The sequence below is a fragment of the Teleopsis dalmanni genome, chromosome X (assembly GCF_002237135.1).
Source record: "Teleopsis dalmanni isolate 2A chromosome X, ASM223713v2, whole genome shotgun sequence".
NCBI lineage: Eukaryota > Metazoa > Arthropoda > Insecta > Diptera > Diopsidae > Teleopsis > Teleopsis dalmanni.
The window spans coordinates 82,656,961-82,674,840 of NC_051848.1; the positions used below are offsets into that span (position 1 = coordinate 82,656,961).

At 31.4% G+C, this 17,880-nt stretch overlaps 1 protein-coding gene across 1 annotated transcript in view; it reads right to left on the reverse strand.

Moving 5' to 3' along the window:
* Positions 1-585: 585 nt before the first annotated feature.
* Positions 586-17,880, reverse strand: part of LOC119688615 — a 37,633-nt gene continuing 20,338 nt past the window's right edge. The window contains exons 5-7 of the mRNA XM_038103286.1: positions 5,062-5,928; positions 4,550-4,962; positions 586-1,068 (exon numbers count right to left, since the gene is read on the reverse strand). Of these exons, the coding sequence (XP_037959214.1) occupies positions 586-1,068; positions 4,550-4,962; positions 5,062-5,928 (1,763 nt within the window). The remainder of the gene's footprint in view (positions 1,069-4,549; positions 4,963-5,061; positions 5,929-17,880) is intronic.

The following is a 17,880-nucleotide window of genomic DNA, read 5'->3' on the forward strand; positions in this document are numbered from 1 at the left end:
GAAAAAAAAATTTGGAAAATGAATAAAAATATAAATTTTATATTCGATTTCGCTAAAAATTGCCAAATGTTAACAAAAGGAAAATAAGAGCTAAGCTCACAAGGTAACCAATGCGGTTACCAATAAAAATACATGGAAAAATATATCTCTGGAACAGCACTCAAATGTGGTGAAATGTCGAATTAAAGATAAATAACGAAGCTGAAAACAAAATAAATCATTTTCTTTCGCTCTGTTTCTGTTATCTAATTTTTGAGTTATTTTTCATTCACTTTATTATTTGATAGCGCTCACGAATTGCATTAGACTCGGTAGAGTGTGGAACTATAACTTCCGCACATACGGCGTACATACGACGTACCTCACAAAGTCGTAGCGGTAGGACTGCACTGCAAGCACTGCAAGCACAGCTGCGTATCTTCACACAAAGCCCGTGTCTTCTCTCTTGTTTCACTTATTTGCTATATTTTAATACGAGTATTTACCTATCGCTATTACAAATTTCTAATATTTTTATTGAATTTATTGGCTAAATAGTTGCTTTTGTTCAGCTGGTTCTTAAGTTCTTAAGCTAAGGTTTGTGCACTACTTTTCTACTTGTGCTGGTTCCATGGAGTACATGTCACGCAGTAGGCGTGCAATAGGCACGTTTCCAATAGTCTCCTTGAAGAACAGTGCTTCGATAGTGCTGGCGCGTATTGTGCGTAGAGATGGAAGCAGTAATAGTAGGCGACCAAAACGTGTGGCTTGGCGTGGATAACGTAGGCGTACATGATCGGAGAGTATGCATTGCGCTTGATCTTGTAGCATTTCAACTGGTTGTACATCGCATAGACCAGGTGTTTCTGGTGCAAATAAAGCTATTGCCTTCATGCAACCCACCTCACTGCCATCTGGTGTTATTTGCCGGAAGCGGCACAGAATTTCTTGTATTGTTTTCATTTCAGTTTGTGTTGCTTCATCTTGTAGAACACGTTCTTTGATTATTGGTGTTTCGAGTATTGGTGTCAAGTCTAAAGGTATTGTCCATTGTGCCAAGTTAAGTAAGAACAGCTCCTTCCATGATTCCTGAAATAGAAGAAAAAGTTAATTTTTATTTTTACTTTTACTGTGGACGTTTCCCACTTATTGATTCTGAAATATATTAACTATATATATATATATATAAAGTAATTTTAGTTAAAAGATTAAAGATTTTATTTGATATAATAGTGTTTAAATTTTAATAGCGGAATTTAACATATTATCAGCCAGTGAATATGCCTGAACATTTTTATTTAAATATATATTTTATTATATATTTATTTAGCACTTTTTCTGGAGATAGTTTATACTGAAATAGAAAGCGGCTCGAAGTTAAATATCTACTTAGATACGCAAGTAATGAATAGAGAAAAATATTTCATACCACGTTTCGTCCAAAAATATGCTATTAAGAAGAAAAGCAATTGAAAGGTTAGCAACGAACAGAACAGAACGCAGTAGATGGTAAACACCGACTCATAAATAGATTAAAGAAAATTAAATAGTAGTGGATATTCCCAAAGGCGCTGTTTAACTGACACTCGATTAGTTAAAAAGCATCAAAAAATATCTCTTAAAAATGTATGCAATAAAATTGATAATACTTTAAGGAGATAAGCAATGGTGAGGTGAAATAGTCTAACCAGTTATAAAAACTTTTACTAATGATGTCACGAGAAAACTAAACGTCACAAAAATACTAATAGACGATGGTCGACTTGCATCATTCGTATATAAGACAGAAACTAACAATAGAAAATGTATGCAACTGGGAACGTGAGAACGAGAAACTTAGAGACAAAATACTTGGGAACTCAATTCGACACAAGATTTAAGTTAACGAAACATATTGACAGTAAAAAAATGCATAAAAAACTGAGGTGTCGACAACTTTATTGGGTTTTAAAATATAACTCTTTATACTTTATACAATAAAGTATTAATGTATAATGTAATTATCAAACCAATTCGGACCTACGGTATGGAACGATGAAGCTTTGATTCCACAACAAACTGTAGATTCTGCGAAGACAAAGAGGAATCAGTTATACATGTGCTGTTAGAATACCCTGCACTAATGCACAAACGGAATTGACTCCTGGGAATGCATATTCCTATGGAAGAGACAATAAGTCTCTGCAAAGTAGGACCTATACTACTTTTCATTGATGCAATAGGGCTTAGAGATCTACTCTAGACCCAGAAAAGACCCGACGGTCACAGTGCCACATCCCTTAACACTAATAATAATAATAATAAACATCAATAAAACTGAAACTGCAAAACAAGATTCAACGACAAGTCAGTGAAGCACCATGTAGCATAACAGAAACCATGCTACAAATTTAAGTACTTAGTACTTATTTTAGATATCAAAATAAGATTATTGCCAAATATTTAAAATATGTTGTGGATTTTCCAATTTTGGAGTTTAAAGATGTTTCAGGAATATAACTTCAAAAAAGAAATAGACAAACTAAATGATGTGTACTACAAGTCAACGTAGAGTTTTAGCACTTAGAGTCATTAGGTCCATGAGTAGTGATGCCCATTAAACACTAATTACAATATTGTTAAGATTTTTGGTATTATAAATTGTACTTTATAACTATAAACCGTGGAAATAATAGTTTTAATAGTTTCAATAGTTTTAGTTATATCAGTTATATCAGTTATAAATCCAACGTATTCTAAAAAATCTGATGGGATAATACAGAAATTTTCTAATTGGTTATCCTGAAGCTTAATATTTACATTTAGAATAACTTAATTCCATTTAACCTGAGATCTATCGTCATTAATTTAGACAGAATAGTCATTAATCTTTGAAAATGGACTTCAAAAGTTTACATCAAGCATACATTAAATTAAAGGTATGAGGTTTTTCTAAGCTTTGCTTGCCTAATATTCAAGAAAAACAATTAAAATTTTAATGTTGAACAGAGACATATAATACCACGATTTATGCATAGTGTTTTTTTTTTTGAATTGATCATAAGTATAGACAAATCATTTTAGATGAGTTCTAATGTTCGGCAATCATCAGAAAACAGTACATAAAATATTAACTTAAAGGTAACCCATCGAAAAACTGTTATTGAACGAAATTGAAATCTTGTGTTAAGAAACTCAAAGATAGCCACAGCATCAAATTATAAATAGGACCTATGACGAACTTTTTATCTGTAGAAGATTAAAAGTAATTATTTTACTAAGATACATTTCTAAGTACTTTTTAGCATAGTACGGGATCACTGTTATAAGTTTTCTTTCTTGAATCTTATTATACATATTTATTGAATTAACTAAAATTTCATAACCAATAAACAAAATAAATAAATTAAATGCCAAACATTATCGTTGTAGGTATGTAACAGAAACAATATTCAAATTCCCACATAATTTCTGATAGTATAAAAAGGTTAAGGTACTATCTAAAGAAACTTGGCTTCTCGTGGACGTTGAAAACTTTGAACACATTCTCTGTGATTGCCCAAAATGAAGCAGCAACAGAACTACCTATCTTGGTGTCAAATTCGTTAACACACATAGTAAACATAGTAAAACTATCCAAGGTGAGATTGATTAAAAGTATTATCTAACCAGATTAATAAAATTTTTAGGAATATGTAAAGCTGAGATATTATCTGATCAAAATTGGGCTTTCGGAGACTACTATTTGCCACTTTTGCAAAATATATGTTGAGAAGTTTAAACACATTTTCTATGTTTGATCAAAACTAAGCAACATCAAAGACAGGCTCATCGCTTCCCATGACACATGGTGGGCAAAACATAGATTGGGTGACAAGCTGTACACGTTCATTAGCACGATAGACCACCTGCACCGCGGTGGATATTTTCTCCACAAAATAATAATAAAAATAATATTTTATATTTTATATATATTCAAATCCAATTACAAATCATCTGCTAGGGCATCACGAAACTATAAATATCGACTACTAATGTTTCAATTTCATAAGCAACCTGTTGTAATTAAGTAAATTTTATAATTGAAAATATTTACATACCGTCTAAGTTGAGGTGACAACTTTCCATGGATCCATGGAACATTTGTGAATAATGTCTTGAGAGCCTAATGAACTTAGTGACATAAGTATTTTTCCAGTTTCTGAATTTAGTCAAACGATGTGTCAATTGGGATTGCGTTTCTGAAGCAAAATTAAAAACCTACAAAATGGAAGAGATAAGGCATAAATTTCGCAGAAAGTAATATTGACCACACTACGACTAGAGCCGTAGGCTTTGGGTATCCATTTACAAATCAAACATACATGTAAGAAAATGCTTCTTTAATGTAATTAGAACATTTGATATAAAGTAAGGCTAATCCTATGCACAGTAAAAAATGAATATTTTTATTTATGAAATTTATTAGAAATGATTGAAAAATCAGTATTTGTCTCTGACAATGAAAAATGGCTTCTATAGACTCATCAGATTTGCTATTAGATTTAAGAAACTTTCAGAATTATGTATTTATATTGACATAGTCACTCACCTGTAAAAGCAAATATTGATCATTTTTTGATAATGTTTGAAAAGGCATCAAACATTTAACCCAGCGAACCGCCATAAACAGGAGACGTGCTGTGGTCTCTTGTAACATTTCCCACGACAATAAACGTGAGTCCATTCCAATCAATTGTTGTGGCAACGGTGGAAACAAAATTGAATTGTGTACCTGATATTGAATGATTTCCTGACATTTGTCTGGGCTTAACAACAGCTCAAGAAAACCGTTCTGTCGTGCCGCATACAATGCACCAGCAGCCGCGGCCTGACCGCTAATATTTGCCGCGCTCGAAGTGAGCATTGGTGCGGATAAATTCGTTTGGTGTTGATTGTTTGGCGAATGAGTTGAACTGGTGGGAGTTGTCGGCTGATGTGTAGGAGTGGTGGAATTGTGTTGACCTGTGTTTGTTGTGTTATTAAAGAAGTTGTTGTTGTTGATGGTGTTATTGTTGTTGCTTTGTTTGTTGTAGGTATTGTTGTTGTTATTATTAACAATACTGATAGACATAGGTGAACCGGGCGATGTTATATTAGTATCGGTTGGTGATGGGGCTGGCGAAGCGGTTGTTGACAGCGGAGGTGTTGCAGATGGTGTTTCTGTTTCAACATTGACACGTGGACTTTCACTGCCAATTGATGATCGAACACCAATGCTCGATATTGATTGTATTGAGTTTGAGGGTGAGGGTGAGGAATAGTTTTGTGTCATTGTTGATTTTGCATAAAAATCTAGGCTTGTAGCGCTACCAGCACCCGTACTGCCAGACGAACCACCACTATTTGTCAAATCATAAGTGGGTAAAACGTTATTGACACCAACTGGCAGTGTGCCTGTCGAAGTCGCTGTCGATGTGACTGTTGATAGTGATGATGGCGGCAATGTAGCTGCAGCAACAGCATTAACAGCACCGACTATTGCTGCTGCAGTAGATGCTGATGCTTGTGCTGGTATGCTAGGCAATTTACTGGCAGCTTCAGCAATCAAATTGTGATGCATTTGTGGTAATAAATGTGGTGGAAATGGTAAAGGTGGATGTGTGCCAGTTGCAAGACCAACACCTACACCAGCGCCGCCATTTTGTAGTGAATTGTGTTGCGCTAGCGCATGTCCGGGGTGATGGAATGCTGTCGGGTGTGTGGGTGGTGCATGAAAGCCTTGTGTTGGATGCGTTGAGATGTGCGAAGTGTAATTGAATGACGCCGATACGTTGGTCACCAATGATACTGGCAAATGACCGGGATGATGGTGCGGATGGTGTGGTGGTAAGCCATTTGTGTGATGATGATGATGTGGATGGTGCGGATGATGATGATGCAACTGTGGATGTAATTTCGGTTTACGTGGACCACGTTCATGTTGAACCGCTGCAAAAAAAAAAATCAAAAACAAGGGAATATAAAAATTTTTGAAAAAATATCAATACATCATTTGTAAAAATAAAAACTCAATAAGTTTAATACACTGAATTTTAATAAAATTGAAATAATTGAAGGTTTTGTAGTGTAAATATATGGTGAATTAAATAAATGAAACTATTATTCACACTACAAATTTTAATGCTCACGTTAAGACTGCAATTTTTAACTCAAGGAGATTATCTAGTCTAGTCTAGTATTCATGAACAACTACAAATTTTTTGGATTGGCTTAATGACTAAATATTTAAAATTGTGTTTAAAAAGCATAACAATAATTTTTGAATTCTAATTAATTAGTTGTTCTTTATATATCTTTATATATCTTTTAAAAACATATTTTTTTAATTAATATTTGTTTTTACGGCAATTTGTAGAGTTATAAGGCGTAAAATCCTAAATGGTATTTGTTGTTTAAAAAAAATATAACTTAAGTTACTGCTAAACCTCAATTTTGTTTAAATATCTTTAAATCAAAATAAAATTGTCACATTTGAAGTGAAGATAATCCAAATTCCTTTCATGAAACACATTTTCATCCACCAGAATGAGTAGTTCGAAGAGATTTTTTGAAAATAAGATTGCTGTTAACATTAATGGAGAATGCATTTATTAAAAAATTTCGATTTGGATGGCGTGTAGTTTTCGTGACTCTATAAATTTTTTATGATATAAAATAAATTATCGTTTTATCTCTTAGAAGTAGCCCTTAAAACTGGCCAGTAAATTTATACTATATAACATCATTCAAAATTTTTCTTTGGGGTTATATTTGATTTAATGACTTAGTACTTCAAAAAAAATCAAATGATCAGCGATTTTATCTTACTTGCTTAATTTAATAGTTGTGAGGATTTGTTACCGGGTTTTTATCTATTGCAGCAAGTCTCTTCAGGCTCCAATCTCGTATATCAAATGCGGGAAGTGCGTCCTCTATTTAATTACTTTACTGGTGGACAGGGTCTAACTCCACATCTTCTTTCTCCAACTATCGCTTCCAAAATATTTTTCGATGGAGGATCGTTATCTATTCTCATGACATGACAAAGCGAATTAAACCGATGAATGTTACTTTGCCGAATTATATATTAATGTCGTGATAACGGTCCTACAGGTCGTGCGAATACTGTAGAGGATCGGTCAATTCGTAGAAGACCAAAGTTCTTATAAAGCACTTATTTTCTCAAAAACTTCCAGAGCGACTGTTTCATTTCTGAATTCATATGATCCTGAACTTATATGATGAGATGAGCGACCTATAGAACGTAAGTTTTTTCAGTCGAGAAAGAGCTTTATATTCTAATGGCTTACTGAGCGCTATTGGTAATGAGGACTCATCGCCTGATCTTTAGACTGACATCATTGTTGTTTTTTACAGCAGTCCAAGATAGATAAAATCTATCTATAAATGAATAGATTGACAGATTCTAAAGTATGGTCGCCATCTATTAGCTCGACGTTCGAGCGACGTGCATTTCTATCAGTGGCTGACATATACTTCCTTTTGTCCTCATTCACTGATCTTAACACAAACAATATTTTACATATTGTTGTGGTGATGTCTTATGTCATAATGTTTTTATTTTGAATTACAAATGTATAGCTCTTATTTGATTACCTTTTCGTAGTAACACAGCAAATTAAAATAGTTTCCAAATATTTTTTTATAAAATTCATACACTGTCATTTGCTTATCCTTTTTCACTACAAAACTTGAGTTTGTCATTCCACACTAATTTAGATACGGGTAAACACTCCTGTGCAAGCATAAATCAATCTTGAAAATTTTTTTCTTGGTTTACTTTGTAGTACTTTGGAAACTCCTTCCTTACCCAAAACTTTGCGAACTTTTTAACATTCAGCAAGATTTTGTGAACTTTGTGCGTGGAAATTTGCATACGTTTTTCTCAGACCAAAGACAAATCTTTCCGCAGTGGAAAGGAAAATTCAAAATCAACAATAAAAAAGTTAAAGAGAAAGAATTACAAGATAAAGAACTTTTTACCCATCTTCAAATTAACTTTTATTTATTTAACTACTTAAAAGCAGATTATCGCAATTATACACTTGAACTGATTTAATGCAAAACACATTATCGAGGGTTGCAGATCGAAGTGAAAGTAACGCATTTTGCATGACTGCGTGTATGCGTGTGTGGTAAGTAGACTAATGGTAAGTAATAGAGGGAGTAAAAAATCAGTTGGGAACCAAGTGAGAGTTCTTTAAATTCATTGCAAAGCAGAATAAATTTCAAAAGGGGTCAGAGTAAGTAATTAATCGTTGAAATTTGTATGTCAAATGAGATGAAAGCTATAGAAGATTTTGGCGTAAAGTTCAACTTAATTCGACGATAGTTCAAGAAAATAGTATTGACTTTTAAATCGCATATTCAAAACACGATTGTAAAATATCAAATAAACTTCATACCTACATAAATCATAAATACTTAAAATAGATAATCATAAAAAGTGATATATGGTAGATAGCCATAAATATTACTATCTAAACCTAAATTACTAAAATTCTGAACTCATATGATATCAAGTCCATACCCAACCCACACTAAAAATATTTTTATTGTTCTTGTTTTAAAATAAGTATGAACTTATCAAGTAGAAACATTGAAAATTTTATCTACTTAAGCTCCAAAATGCTTTTAATATAACAAAAATTTCAATTAAAAAAATTCAACTTCATCAATTTTTTAACTGCGGGTTCAAAAATAAAAAGGAAAAAATTGGAAGGAAAGCAAATCCTGCCACTTGCTGAAAAGACTTAAGGCAATTTGACGGGAACTCCGAAAAAAACGTGACTGAATCGTTTTCTGTGTCCTCGGTCTGTGAAATTTCGCTGTAGCAAACACAAAATTGGCAAGCAGCCTTTCCAGACTTCTAAGAATATTCCTCAGCTTCATTTTCTTTTTATTCTTTAAGTGAAAAAGATTCTAACCCTTTGGTTTTCAACTTTTAACCAAGTGGCTCTGAAATGAGTGCGTAAGGCAATTGAAGGAAGGAAAACAGAAATTTGTCAAGTATCTCAACTTGATATTTCACTTAACTTAAAATTTAAATAAAAAAGAAACATTTCACGACAAAAAAAAACAACAAGACTTGCAAGACAGTATATAATAAAATTTTTGGAAACAATAAAAAATATATATATATGTTTTTTTCCCATAAGTTGATGAGTTATAACCACTTTTTCATTTTTAATTTAAAAAGTTGGCAGCACTGCTCGCAAAAGTTACTCAATGCAAAAGTCGTGTTACGGCAAAAATTTACCCGGAAGCGTTTGAGGAATATTTTATTTTCATTTTATGGGATTTAAGTAATTAAATTTTGGTGTGATAAGATTGGATTTGATAGAGAAGTTGAAATGGGATTCACAATGATGTATTAATTAATAAATGTATTAAGGATACTACAATTCAAAGCACTACTTGTAAAATTATAAAAGATATTTGAAAACATTTTCTATAATACATTTGTTTATGATTTTACTCAGTTTAACAAAAAAACAAAACTTTGAAAAATTGTTAGAATTTTAGGTACCTGTTCCTCAATAAAATTTGTGGTCAAATATACAACATATCATTTTAGAAACTATACGAGTTATAGGGCACAGATAACTCAAAGTTTTTGCTACCTCGCTGTTCGTCGTTTATTTACTTCACTAAATTCAATTTGCTACCAACACCATTTCACCTACTAGTGCTGCCAACTTCATTTGCTGCTATAAATTTATAGTTATATATAACAACATCGTTAAAAAAATCAATTTGACTCAGGTTTTGAAGAAACTAGCACCGAATTCGCTCGTTAATAGACTAGATTCATATATAAAATCTAAATGTATTAGCACTTATGTTACTATTTCTTTTTTATATACATAGACTGACTGGGTATTTCTGACAACTATCCTTCAGCACACCACAGTCTTTCAAAGCACAAAAATATGTCAAAAGTGAGGAACCAACTTAAAGAGATCACTTAATTACATTACAAATAAACAAATTTACAAAATATTCCAATTTGATTATACTTTTTTTTTTGGTATCGGACCTAGGGGAAAAATCTTCAAAAGATACAAATGACCCGTACCATTTGCATGCCCGATTCATGCACGACTCAAATTGAGTCATACATGCCTACGAACTAAAAAGTCCCCTCATTCTCAGCTCAAAATCCTGAAAATCCCTGCAGTACGACCAGTTAAGGTATTCCTTGATTATACTAAATAGTTCTTATTGTATGGACATCTATTAAATTATCACTGGCCAAAAAATAATAAATATATAGCACATACAGCTGTTTCGAGTATTACCAACAATTATTATATATTAAAAAAGCAGCGGCTCGGAGAAAGGAAAAAGGTACTTGTTTGCAGTAAATAAATTATATGATGTATGACAATTTGGATCAATAAATCCTCATTACCGGATTGTGAATATAGTACACCATGTCATGTGATATTTTTTGGTAGAAACCTTAAACTATTTAACAATATTTAGAAGGTATTTGTTGTATTTAATAATTTCTAAACAATTTTTTTTAATTTGTGCTACTAAATATTAAACTTATCAAAATTGAAGTGTCAAAATTATTAATTAGAAATAAAAAGAGTTGTTTTAATTCACTATTGTTCAAAACCTTTTTATAAAATAATGGTTTATATCTGTTAAGAAAATAGTATTTTTCGTCATAATTTAATTATGACTTTAAATTTAATATTGAATAGGACATGTTCTTGCCCAGCAGAAGAGCAAAAGTAGGAAGGAAAATAAGCTCAGATCGAAAACCTGCTTTATATCGAAGACTAAACTCAATCTCGTAAAAACTCTCTAATTACTCTAGTTGAAAAAACCATTCCAATGTCCTTACTCAGTTCGTCTGTATGGTTAAGATTCTTTGCTATAATCAACTTAACTTTACGCTTCTTATATATGCATATTTAAGATGGTCTACAATTTCATATATAACCATAAGCGCAAAGTTCTTCCTGACTACATTAGTCAGAAGTGTAACCTACTGGCTTTTCTTTAATTTATGTTGACGAGAACCAACTAACCCTAAGTATACGTAACCTCAAGTGGCTAATCCACTTTCTTTCCGCATTTTATCCTCATAGAACTATACCTACTATTTGATGGGACACTAAATCTTATTACTTAAATATTACTTTTTCTGCTTTGATAAAATGATGTTATACAAATTATTACGGTATATGCGTCTAAATAAACATTAATTTACAATGAGATGTTAACCATAATAAAACATTTGTTCCTGCATATGTGCTTAAATATATAGCATAAGATAATTAAAATAACATAATTAAGAGTGTTTCTGACTGAACATTTTAATTAGTGTAATATTGACAGTAAACATCTGCTCATACTTGAACACTGGTATAGCCTGTTTCTTAGACCACGGTTGTGGAATGTACACTTTATAATATCCCTATGTCCTTATCTTGTCGTGTAGATAAATTAAATTTCAAAATATTAAACTTATTAAGTTCTGTTTATATTTTTGATTATTAGTATGGGATTCAAAAAGTTTTACTGTTCAATAACAGGAATAATTTATTAATTATTTTGCTTTATTAATTTTAAGTCTTATTTAGTGTTTTCGATGTTTCTGCTTTTGAAAAATTAAAGAAAAATTGATAAATTCAAGTTTTATAGCTGATAGATCTATGATATCTACTGTTTTGTTGAATGGAGTAAGCGACAACAAAAAAAACTCAACTCGCATTTATCAGAAACTAACAACTAACCATAAAGTGAAAAAAGTTTTGATCGGAATACTAACATGGATATGCCAACCGATACTCTCACTTAGATGTAAAAATTGAACTTACAAAATTTCACGAAAAGAGTCACCTCACAGTATTCACAAATGGCAGTTAACTCTGAAGTGAAGAACGTTATGATCAGAATACTGACATCCGTAAGGAAACCGATATTCTCACACACATGAATTTGTAAAATTGGATTTACATAATTCAATACTAATAATAATTATTATTAGAGATTCACATCGTGTAGGACAAAAAACCTCAAATTTTTATTTTTTAATAGATAATATTAAAACACAATGGAAAATATTAAAAAGGACTCTACTTGAGCAAAACACACTCTTGCATTGCAAGTCCCTTCTTCATAGTATTCCTCAAGAATTTTGATGACCAGTATAGCTCTCTATTTATCTCCTCCATCTGTAACATTTACCTCATCGCATTGTCATCGGGCTTTTTTATAACAAGGGCATCCCAGTGGATATGGATTTCTTGCAATTTTACGCTTCGTACTTCATTGCAATAAAACACAATTTTTTTAGGTTATAACTCTCTTAAAACTTGTTAATAAAATAACAATAAAGAATTATTAAGTTTTACACATGTTTTCAAATGAACACGAATATATTTTTTGCAAAGGAAGTGAAGTATATTAATTGCCACTTGCTGTAAATATCCTTAATACATATCCTGCAATTAAGCTTGAGGCAATAATTCAAAAGTCTTAAAAAGTTTATTCGCCAATCACAAAGCAAATACACAAAGTTCAGCTTCAAAGAAATTTCTACCTTTATTGTCACTAAATCAAGGATATAAATAACAACAAAGAGCAATGATAACAACTTTGCATATATATCAGCAACCATTAAGCATAAAATAACGACAACAACAACAACCACAACAACAACAGAATGTGCACACTACAAGACACTATAATGTTAATGAATAACAGAAATTAAAGAAAAATTTATTGAAGCATTAATTTTGTTGTTGCTTCAACAATAAAACTAAAATATCGTGCTATTTTCATGGCACTTGTTCTCGTTTTCGTTTTCGCTGTTGTTGTGTTTGTTTTTGTTATATTCTTATTGTGGCAACTGTTGTTGTTTTTCACTCCTTTACTATTTCATTTTGTTGTGTTTATTGCATAAATGTTAAAATGCCATAATGTCTTGATGTCCTGCTAGTTCTAGTACCTTCCAAGTTAGTGTTAACATTTTTTGTTGATGTTAAAGTGTTGATGTTGTTGTTGTAGTTGTTTTTGTTTTTGTTGTTATTGTTGTTTGCCTTTGTTTCACAAAGCATTGGAAGTGTACACTTTGAAAATAAATTATTGTAAACATAAAAGTAAAAAAGTATGAAAAGTGTACAGTGTACATTCCCTCTTACCTATTTAAACCTTTTGTAAAGTATGTCGTTATTAGTTGTAGTCTTGTGTGTATGTTTGTGTGCGTTATGTTTATGTACTGTTGTTGTAGTTGCTTTGGTTTTCTGTTATTTTTGTTGTTTATTTAAGTATAGAAAATGCTTATTAAGAAAGTTGTACGGTTGCTGCTTTGGAAGAGATTCTGCTAGGCCTCTTGTCTTGTGGTATCGGCTTTGCTTTTGTGGCTATTTCGGTTTATGCGGTAATTTTACGTATATACATACCTACTGTTATATACAATACATAATATATGTACATACAATCCTATATATAAGAGAATGGTTGTGTGAAATTTTGTTTATTTGTGTGTATTTGTGAAACGTGACAAGAAGACGACTTTTAGGCGTAAAATGGAATTTATTAATAAATTAAGTTGTTGTCCTGTCTACAAGTTAAATCGTATTTAAGCATTCTATCATATTGTAGAAAGTTAAAATTGATTTTTGTTTACTCTTTGCTTAACGAAGGAAACGAAGAAAAAAAAATTAAATTGATTTTGAAGTCGGAAATTTTAATTTTAATTATAAATATTGTTATTTTAACCCTTTTGTGAATATGAAGTAGTGAAATTTAGCAATGTTTTTCAAAATAATTGCAACAAAGTCAGAAAATCTGAAATATGTACTAATATATTGCTAGCGTCAAACAAATAATTATTGTTGTCTTCTTTTCTTGTTATTGTAGACCGACATATTTTGGCATATGTTGGCCTATCCTTAATAAAAGAAAAGCGGGAATCTCAATAAAAAGCACTCTAAAGCGACCAGTTTTTTAAAGGATATGATTATAGGTTATTGCCGGTTATAATATTATGTTAGAAAAATGAATATCGTCTTCAATGACACTCGCTGTAGGTGTAAGAAAGTGCTGAAATATGCATTAAACCTTTTTTAGAAAATCTTTGCCATTAAGTAGTTAGTATAACTACTTCCAATGTAAATCCTAAATATTTTCGGAAGCAAATACAGTAAGTTAATAAATGGTAAGAAAATAAATTTAAAATTTTTTTGAATAGGTTAAAATGATCGTGTATAGATTTTAATCTATGATTGTACAGAATATTTATATCTAAATTTTGTTAAAATTCTATTGATTGTAAAAAATATATTTAATAAGACTTAATTCCTACTTCGAAAGCCAATGTAATCACACACATACTTCTATTTAAAGTTAAACTTCGCCGCAGAGTTGTATTTAGTTCCAACACTTTTAAAACTAATCGCATCAGATATTTCTAAAAATGTATTAACTACTTACAAAAAGGATTTATTTATAATTAAACAAAAATACGGAAACATTTCTATTTATCAAAATTTTAATATATACATTGGAGTACATGGAATTCATTAAACTTTTTAGCCCTTATAGAAAATCCGTAACTGTCACGACGAGAAAAATGAATTATTGCAAAATAGAGAAAAAATGAAGAAATCCTCTAAAAATGCCACATTGAAGTAAATATTTCACTTAATCAAAATAAAGTTTGAGATGACAAATGATTGCGACCACAAGCGCAACTGACAATAAAGAGCCAATAACAACAAAAACATGCATAATAAGAACAAATAAACAAACGATTAATGTCACAAAGGTGAGAATAATGTCAAGTGTTGCAGTTGATATGCCAGACCAAAAAAAAATAATATAAAAATTATGGTAGAAAACCCTTTTTATTCTTTTCATATTCGGATTACATATACATATCTACGCATAATATATGAAATGTTATAACATAAATACGCACATATATAAATATATGCACTCAACCACATTCAGTCAGTCATTCACTCTTTCACATATTCACTCACTTGCACACATATGCGATTAGTTGAGGATTAAAATGTCACCCCCATTTTTACTAAATCATATGCGTGTAACAACATTAACCCGCCTACACACATACAAAGAGTTGCGTATATTTAAACAAACCTACCGCATACGAAAACACATGTACGCACATAACAATGCATGATAAATGTTGTCTTAGCTCCTTGTATGCTTACACATGTACAAATGCATGCACTTAATTACAAGCAAATAAAAGTCACCGCGGCAAAGTAACCATCTTCATCTGCAACATATATGACACTATAAAACCATCAACGCCATCAAACCAAAAGCAACAACTGCACATACAATCAGTTAGACGTATACGTATAAGTACTTGTGCATATATGCATTGATAAATATATGTATAGATATGTATGAGTATGAACCATTTCACTTGATATGTTGGTACTTAAAATTCATATGTGAAACACATGTGTGAGGTCTCACGCTATGCTAGCTTCTTCAGTGCTTAACTATTTCCTTCATGCTTATTATTATTAGTATCATATTGTTGTTGTTGCTGTTGTTGTTGCTGCTATTGCTGTTGGTATTTTTATAGAAAAAGGGTTTTAATAAGTTCTTAAGAAGTTATTCATAAAGGCAAGTTTTAATATTGTTTTGGAATTAGAAAATCGCATTATGTAATTCCCTTCACTAATTCAAAATTAATTTCACACATGACACTGAGAAAATATTCGTAAATTGATATTTTATTTAATAAAAGCAATGACTAATCATATCACTCTATGTGAGTAATATGAGTAAGGAAATATTACTATGAGTCAAGAAAATCGGGTATAGTGAACTTTAGAAGCAAATACAGCTGAATCAGATAGGTACACTGAAAAAAAAATGAGAAAAAACTATAGGGGTACCTAGGAACTTACTGCGTAAACGCAATAATAAAATTCCTTTCCTATAATAAATTCTTATACCTATATATTTTAACATATACCACTAAATACTAGGGCTTTTTATCTTAACAGACTGCCCCTTGTATCATTGGTGGTGTATACATTCATTTCCAAGAGGTGGTTTTAGGGAATTAAAGTTTCACACTATGGCTATCTATGCTTTTCAACTGCTGCAAAAAAAAAAAAAACTGAAGTAATGACCGGAAATATCAATATTATTATTTATTTGTTTCTATTTGAGCCAGTGCACATGAACACTTTTACTCTTTCTTAACTAGAGGTATTTTTAAAACCCCTCTTTACGCCTTGACTGCATTATTGTTTATGACTTCACTTTTATAATAACACCTATTTTAATATTGGAAGAAGGTACTTAAATGATGTATAAGAATACCATCTAATAATTTAATTGTATTGAAGTATTGCATTCAATAACATTCTAATAAAGACTGTAGTAAACCCAATACGAAAAGTACAGGGTTCATGCTAACGAAATCATAACACAACAATCTCAATTTAGTCCTTGACAATGCTAACCAATAACAGATGAAGTTACTTTGCAAGTTCTTAAATTGCAAACACGTTATTTTGAAGACAGAACTCACAACGAAGTGGACCTAATCAAAGAATTCGACAGAACTAGCAATGAGAATTGCTTCTGAGCCTATAGTTGTATGGCAAATACTCGTATTCAGTAAAGTATGGAAATATATACTCAACACATTTTGGCAAAACAGATCAGGAGGTCGCACTGCAAAGTATCTCAATTTAATAAAAAAGATTTTATTTTTTCTTATTAAATAAATATTACTTTAATTTCAAATCGGACCTTATAAATTTTATATTAGTAATAGTTTTTATAAGATTCACCATTCTCAATTGTCATAATTTGAGCACAGCTGAATCAGACAAAATCGAGTTGTTCAAATTAGTACCTCAAACAATGAAATCTATGAGGAAACCGTTGCTTTGTTCTAATTTGAAACAATTATCCTTTCGGCTTGCGTTTAATAACTTTCCAGGACAACCGAATAAAAGTTCTGTACAAAGCAACATACGCTCGTGCCCTTCCTCCCATTCTCCAGTGCACAGCACCGAAGCGTTACGAATCACATCAAGTGTTTTTGTAATTTCACGGTTTTTCACTTGCACGAACATTTTTTTCTCGTTCTTGTTTGTTGTTCTTATTTCATTCATCTTTTTTCACGGTATGTTTTCTTTTAATTTTCTTTTCAATATGCTTTTTGATTGCACTTTTGTGTGTTTTCTGTTATCTCGCTTTAATGATCATCATTAACAATAACAACAACGTTATTAACATTAATATTATAGTCATGTTTTATATTATATGATTTGTGTTTTATCCTTCTTCTTCTTTTATTGCTGAAACAGCTGTTAATTAGTTTCATAAGCGGTACTTAGCGTGGTACCATTGTGGGTCAGTTGTACATCAGGTAAATATTACATGTAAACTTCCAAATACTCATATACAGCTTAATATGAGAAAATGTACAATACTTGTTTATCAGTTCCTGCAGAATATAAGACTAGATTGTGTTCAAGTTTTCATTTCAGACGACTCCTTTTTGTAGACAGAGCCCACAATGTAATTGGACCAACGAAAAAGTTCTACAAAGCTAGTATCGAAACATGATTCTGGACCTATAGCAATACATCCGATACATATTACCTATTAGCCTCCAAATGCTCGTATTCTGATTGGTACATAAAAAAGTACATAGAACTTGTAGTTAAATTATTTCCATCAGTCGCTTGATAACAACCTCATTTAATGTCACTCATTTAATAGATGTATAAAGCAAAGACCATGAAAAAAATTACAAAGACATATAAATGGGTCAGCATGTAGCTAGGTAACGGTAGTATAAGAGAGGAGACAGTGCTTTAGCTGTGAGAATGGATAGGCGATATGTGA